This window comes from Trematomus bernacchii, unplaced genomic scaffold (genome assembly GCF_902827165.1).
Source record: "Trematomus bernacchii unplaced genomic scaffold, fTreBer1.1, whole genome shotgun sequence".
Lineage (NCBI taxonomy): Eukaryota > Metazoa > Chordata > Actinopteri > Perciformes > Nototheniidae > Trematomus > Trematomus bernacchii.
The window spans coordinates 172,061-180,000 of NW_022987569.1; the positions used below are offsets into that span (position 1 = coordinate 172,061).

The window sequence follows — 7,940 nt, forward strand, 5'->3', positions numbered from 1 at the left end:
GGGATATGAGGGATGTCTAAAATGCATGATCTGTTTGTATTTTGAGCAAAACACATAGACATGTTTTTATATATTTGTATATATCTGAGACCCATAATATATGCCTAAAAATAGCAAGATAGGTGCACTTTAAAACATGTGGCTAATCATCAGAACCTCGCTGGCTTCCGATCCAGAATCAGGGTCACTTTATTTGGCGAGAACACTAAACGCAGAGGACAGAGTTTTGGTGTCGTGGTGCAGAAACATGTTTGATAACTAAAGAGCTAACACTGAGCCACCAGGACTTCACACTGACTCGATAATAGCATCATAAAAAAGTGACATGCTGTTAACGCGCCTCATCCAATGCTGGTCGTTCTCTGAAAACACCAGACATTCACTGGAACTGTTAAGCGTGTGCGATGTGGCTGGAATCCAAAATGTTATATTAAAAACAATGGTATTTTTTGTATACAAATTACATTCAGATTGAGAATGCGATAGTTAAAGTGCACCTATCTTGCTATTTTAAGGCATATATTATGGGTCTCAGATATATAAAAACATATAAAAACATGTCTACGAAGTGTTTTTCTCAAGATACAAACAGATCATGCATTTTAGACATCCCTCATATCCCTCTATTCCAGCCCTGTTAGAGAAACGCTGATTCAGGGTCCTTAGCTTGAAAAAAAAAAAAGAGGAGGCGGAGCTAATGCCTGATCAGAATTCTACCGGAGATAAAGTTAAATTCTGCTGTGATAAAACACCATCCTGTTCTAAACCACATCAAGGATTATTTCTGAAACAGTATGGAGCTCAAAGGCTTTCTCTCTTGCCGGTTATACCACAAGGTGAGTTCCTTTTTATTTCCTGATTCTTCACACACATGCTCTCCAGTACAGGTTAGCTCTGAGTGTTAGCGATGCTAATGTAAACACCGACCATATTACGTCCAAAACAGTCGGGCATTGTTTCTGATAGCAACGTTTCTGATAGGGCCGTGGGTCCACATTTCCGATATTACGTCATATCGGCAGCAAATCTGGATCAGCTCCGTTGTAGCCCCGTTTTTAAAGATTTGGGTACGGAGGAAAAGAGAGGGTTTTATTTTCTGACGCTGCGTGAGTTCCCTGACACACCGGGGACACATATTGATGTATAAAAGATATCAAAAAGTGCATTTTGCATGATAGGTCCCCTTTAACATAGGGAAGATAAAGAAAAAAATGTCAATATAAAATAAATAAATGTGTATTAAAATATGCAAAAGTAGTGAAATAAAAAATAGTCATTATAAAATCAAATGGAATTTAAATAGTTATTCAAACATAAAAAGTATAAATGTAAAAATTTGCCAAAAAGATGAAATAGAAATAAAATTTTATAAGAATTTGAAGTAAACAGTATCTTATTGTACAATATATAACAGCAATATAGAAATATATACAATTGTGTATATTACAATATTTGCAGTGGTTTAACAGTAATGATAAATATCTTAATGACAGATATATGTCACATGTTAAATAACTTCATATCAGCAATAAAGCTTTATTGTGCTTTTATTAGTATTTACTTATGATATTTAAGGACAACAATGATCTCATCTTATCCTTTCTTCCGTCCCTCTTCCTCCTCAGAGACGAGATGACGCTGACGAGGAAGATCGGGTCTCTGCGGTATTTCTACAGCGCCTCCTACTTCTTCTCCGCCATCCTGGTCATCGTGTCGGCCGTCGTGCCGCACGCGCTCAGTAAAGGCATTATCCTGCGCCGTATCTTCACCACCGCCTCCTACTGCATGGTACTGAGGATGACTCTGACCCGCCAGCTGCCCGGGTCCATCCAGATGTGGTACGACACGCTGGCGCTGGTCAAAAAGATCGAGGTGAGTCCAGAGAGACAGGGGAGGAGGGAGTAGACGTGTCAAAGGTGAATATATACTGTATGTTAGAAAAATATCACTGGTCACCGTCTTGAGCTTCAATCTCAGGATCCATGTATCTGTGATCCTCTCCAGAATGGAAGTAGTCATCACATACAGAGCATCAACTAGTTCCTGAACAGTGTCCTTCACATGCTGATATCCAAGAGAGGGAGTTACACAGTCACAAGATGGAGGAATAGAAAGCAGTATTCAATGTTTACTTCAGATTAGCTCCACGTCAGAAATGATCATGCTTGTCATATGTCTATCTCCATAGAGGCTGAATCATCATGTTAATCACATAGCTATCATATGCCTAAAACAGTCCTGATGCTCTTCTAGGTAATCAGACATCCTGTCATGTACACAGCTACAGTTGGGATACCTTTGTTATCATGTTACTCTCATATTGGAAGAGGACATTCACTATTTTCCCAACAATATATATATAATCGATCAATCAATCAACAACTTTATAAATAATGATTTTGAAAAGCGATTTGTCTTAAGAGCAGGTAGAGCATACGCCCTGATGGCAACATATATATAATACTGATGTAACTCTCCAGGAATTCCTGATGAAGGAGGAATACCGAGCGATTGAGTACAACCTGACCACCACCGAGCTGGAGCTGGTCAACGTTTCTGCATCCTGGGACGAGGTTTGTTCTATTTCTGTCAATTCTCCATGTGGCACTGCGACAAAATGTCTCTCACTTGACTATTTCACTTTAAACGGTATATTAAAGGACAACAACCTCTCCATAAGTGTCCCCAAGACTACAGAGCAGCTATTTTCCGAGTGCACAAAAAAAAATAGCTCATTATATTTTAACAAAAACAAACATTTTTTTCTCCACAAACTTTATTTATATAGCACTTTTCATGAACATGAGGTAACACACATTGCTTCTCAAACCAAACATAAAAACGACACTACCCCTTCCCCCTTCCCAGGTAATAAACACATAGCTTTTTGATTAATTAAACTAGTTAAACCAACAGAAGTCTATAAAATAAGACATAAGAATAAATAGAATTCAATTAAAAGCCAAATTAAAATGTAGGTCTTGATCTGGCTCCTAAAAGTATTAATTTAGAGCTTGTCTTCAACATATGGCGAAATAAAATAAAATGAATGTTCTCGCAACACATCCGACTTTTCTGGATGACATAACATCTCAATAATCCCTCAAAAAAAGGTAATAGAAAATAAAAAGCTGCTTGGATTTTTTGACACCAATGTTTAATGATAATTAGATTTCTAAATCGTGTAGCCCTTTTAGATTTCATACACATACATTGACATATTTCATCCAATAAGTTACAAGAAATGCAGAAAGGAAAAGGAAAAGTTATACATTAATGGTAAAGTGTTGCCATTACATACTGCAGTTCGTCCACCTGACTAGACTGGCTACATATGTTTGTTTATAATAATAATAATAATAATACATGCTATTTGTATAGCGCTTTTCCTGGTGCTCAAAGTGCTTATAGTATACGTTTTAGGGAAAAAATATAGGCCCATCAACTGATAAACTAGTATCTGACTATATGATGTCAATATTAGTATTTATATCTGCCCCAGAAATCCAGAATCAGTCAAATTTGAGCACATTTACTGTAAGAGAGAAGCTAAATCTCCCACACCCTGAACGCACCATGCCCTACTGTATACAGGTGTAGTAGTTAACTCCTCACCATGGGTAGTATAATCTTATCTACAGTATGGACAGAGGCAGTCAACAGGTTTGATTCATTGACCACCGGAGCCCGTGAGAAAACAAACTGAGGTTTCTTTTCCCCGTCACTTTGCATAATTAATTACCCCGGTGTCGTCACCAAACTTCGCCTTTTGCTGGGAACGCTGTGAGATTTCACCGTTGTGTTCACCGTCTAATTCCCAGATTCTCCTCTTGCCTTCTCCTCTTCCTGGAATGTGCCATTCTCCCATGAATGGGAGGGGTGTTGCCTTTCTTTACTGCTGACAGCATATACGTCAGCTCATTACAATGAGAATCGCACAGGCCCAACGTAAACAAACCAGCAGCGAGTCGCAGCGTTAGAGTAACGGTGACCCTTAAAAAAGCAGCGGGGGGGGTCAATGATTAAACCCACGACTCAAGAAGAGTTCCCCCTTTTCTTCTAACATTGATGTGTCATTCGTTAATGTGTGCAGAGGCGCTGACGGATGAGGAGAGATCAGGCCATTGTGAGGCTTGAACTGTCTTTGGAGAATCTCCTGTTTCTCACAGCAGTTTGATTCTGAGTCAGTCAGCACTGAAGCACAAAGAAAAAGAAACAAAAAAACACATCATGTCCACTTACATGTACAAATACCTAATGAGTTATAATTAAGCATAGTATGGCACAGTATGTTCTCTTGTTCTTCGTTTTCCTCTTGATTTGCCCCTTCTTCCTCGTCTTGTGAGTTCGAACTGCAACAACAAGGGCATTTGATTGCTTAATCCAATTGAGATCAAATAATTGTAACCTTTTGATAATCTTTTAATCATTTAAGTCATTTATCAGGCACTAATGGCGGAAACTGCCCTTTTCAGGCTCTCAAATACGGAGAATTCATACTTTTCTCAGTATTATATCTTAATACAATGAACATATTTGGGTTTTTAATTGACCTTACAAGAAATTGCCTTGTCCTTTTAAGAAGGTAGGATAGCATTTTTAAACGAAAACTGTTACTTGCAGTCGCAGCTCTTATCTGGTTTAGATTAATACTATTTCAAGCGCACACATTTTATTCCACATATGTTTCAACCCACTTGTTTTATGCACATTTTTCAATTTAGAAAATTGAAAACTCCACAAACTGGGTAGTTTTAAATGATTCTTCAGTATGTTTCTACTATCTCTGGTGTTGGTTCAGTCCATTGAAAAGGGATAAGACTCTGATTTTGAACTCTTCTGCAGGGCATTGGTGAGTTGTTTGAGAAGATCAAGCAGGAGAACAAAGCGAACGGACATCTGAACGGAGACATCTTCTTCACCAACCTCTACGTCACACCTGTCCTGAAGAACATCAGCCTGTACCTGGAGAAAGGAAAGATGCTGGCAGTGGCCGGATCCACGGGCTCAGGGAAGGTAGGTCAGAACATCTCAGTGTGAGAGTGTTTGTAGAGATTATACGCTAAATCTGAAATAATTCTAAATCCATCTAATGTTTGGTAAAGTTATACCCAACCAACACAACATTCTGATCATAGATTTGTGTAGGAATGAGTCCTAAAACCAGGAAATTAGTCAGCATTAACACTTCTGGTTTCTCTTGTCTCAAAGTCAATGGTTTTTTAAATCAGCTTGTTGTTAGATGACTAAAATAAGGTCTGTGGTTAAAACAAGCTAAAGAGAGGTTCACGTTTTGACTTAAATACATCAGTAAATACCCAACTGGGGGATTTAAAAATGGCGGATGCTAACAGTGGCTAAATGAAAGGACTAAACGTCATCACGCCCAACATTAGCCACCCTTAGCTTAGCGGTGGTGACGTGAAGTCATGTGACCGTGCTGTAGTTCCTTTATAGCCCAACATTAGCCACCTTTAGCTTAGCAGTGCTGACGTGAAGTCATGTGACCGTGCTGTAGTTCCTTTATAGCCCAACATTAGCCACCCTTAGCTTAGCAGTGCTGACGTGAAGTCATGTGACCGTGCTGTAGTTCCTTTATAGCCCAACATTAGTCTCCTTTAGCTTAGCGGTGGTGACGTGAAGTCATGTGACCGTGCTGTAGTTCCTTTATAGCCCAACATTAGCCACCCTTAGCTTAGCGGTGGTGACGTGAAGTCATTTGACCGTGCTGTAGTTCCTTTATAGCCCAACATTAGCCACCTTTAGCTTAGCGGTGGTGACGTGAAGTCATGTGACCGTGCTGTAGTTCCTTTATAGCCCAACATTAGCCGCCTTTAGCTTAGCGGTGGTGAGGTGAAGTCATGTGACCGTGCTGTAGTTCCTTTATAGCCCAACATTAGCCACCCTTAGCTTAGCGGTGGTGACGTGAAGTCATGTGACCGTGCTGTAGTTCCTTTATAGTCCAACATTAGCTTTTTATAATCATTAAGTGGTGTTAATATGTGGAGATGATCCTGCTGAACAAAACGTGTAAGTATCATAATTGTGGTTTTTGCCACAGATCCTTTTTTTTGTGCAATATTTCAAAATCCAAAAACCCCATTGGCTTTTTGTTAAAACTTCATCACTGCACCACTTAATTGCAGCTTGTATTAAATTAGAGCATTGTTTTAATACTTTACAATCCAAATGTAGTAGCCTATATCGTTTCAAGATTTACTCAAATGTTGTCAATAGATTTGACCGCTGCAAACCTAGCTTATATGTTCTCTTTTTGTCTCAGATCAAAAGGCTTCTGGGGTTTTGTTTTTGGAACCTTATCAGGAATTCTAGAAATGAATACAAGGGGCCTATATTCTTTGCCCTAGAGTTACTTCTGAAGGGTAAATCAATAAAAAATAGATGAAAAAAAGCACTGCTTCAATTGTAACATTGCATGATTGTATCTGTCCTTTAATAAAAACACATTATACAATAAATGTAGTATATCAAAGAGACCACATTTCGCCTGCACTGGTTACTGGTGTCCTTCAGATTTAATTTTAAAGTGCTTTTAATGATTAACAAGGCTTTACATAACCTTACACCAACATATTTAAGTGACTGTCTCTCATTTCATCAACCAGCAAGGACACTTAGATCCTCCAATGGTTCACTTTTAAAAGTACCTAGAGTGCATTACAAGAAAACTGGGGAGGCTGATTTCTGCTTTTATATCGCCCCAAAACTGTGGAACGGTCTCCCATTTGATCTTAGAACGGCAACCTCAATTGGAATTTTAAGTAAATTAAAGACCTATCTTTTGAATTTGGCTTATCATTTTTAGTATTATCACTGTTCATGTTTTATTGTTTTACAGAGGTGGGATGTAGTGAAGTACAAATACTTTGTTACTGTACTTAAGTACTTTTTTCTGGAATCAGTACTTTACTCCACTACTTATTTTTCTGACGACTTTTTACTTTCACTTCTTACATTTTGAACACAAATACCTGAACTTTCTACTTCTTACATTTTGAACACAAATACCTGAACTTTCTACTTCTTACATGTTGAACACAAATACCTGTACTTTCTACTTCTTACATTTTGAACACAAATACCTGTACTTTCTACTTCTTACATTTTGAACACAAATACCTGAACTTTCTACTTCTTACATTTTGAACACAAATACCTGAACTTTCTACTTCTTACATGTTGAACACAAATACCTGTACTTTCTACTTCTTACATTTTGAACACAAATACCTGAACTTTCTACTTCTTACATGTTGAACACAAATACCTGTACTTTCTACTTCTTACATTTTGAACACAAATACCTGTACTTTCTACTTCTTACATTTTGAACACAAATACCTGAACTTTCTACTTCTTACATTTTGAACACCAGCAAATACCTGTACTTTCTACTTCTTACATTTTGAACACAAATACCTGTACTTTCTACTTCTTACATTTTGAACACAAATACCTGTACTTTCTACTTCTTACATTTTGAACACAAACACCTGTACTTTCTACTTCTTACATTTTGAACACAAATACCTGTACTTTCTACTTCTTACATTTTGAACACAAATACCTGTACTTTCTACTTCTTACATTTTGAACACAAATACCTGAACTTTCTACTTCTTACATTTTGAACACAAATACCTGTACTTTCTACTTCTTACATTTTGAACACAAATACCTGTACTTTCTACTTCTTACATTTTGAACACAAACACCTGTACTTTCTACTTCTTACATTTTGAACACAAATACCTGTACTTTCTACTTCTTACATCTTGAACCCAAATACCTGTACTTTCTACTTGTTACATTTCCCAAACAGGCTGGTTCCTTTAGTTTGAATGTGTGTTTGGTGGCGTGATCATTATTATTTAGAGTCATTGCGTGCCTATTGATTTGAACACGATCCGTGTATCCAT

At 37.7% G+C, this 7,940-nt stretch overlaps 1 protein-coding gene across 1 annotated transcript in view; it reads left to right on the plus strand.

The window, feature by feature from the left end:
* The window catches only part of cftr (CF transmembrane conductance regulator), a 59,350-nt gene that overhangs the window by 20,829 nt on the left and 30,581 nt on the right, over window positions 1-7,940 (plus strand). Inside the window, exons 8-10 of the mRNA XM_034126143.1 lie at window positions 1,626-1,872; window positions 2,481-2,573; window positions 4,846-5,016. Of these exons, the coding sequence (XP_033982034.1) occupies window positions 1,626-1,872; window positions 2,481-2,573; window positions 4,846-5,016 (511 nt within the window). The remainder of the gene's footprint in view (window positions 1-1,625; window positions 1,873-2,480; window positions 2,574-4,845; window positions 5,017-7,940) is intronic.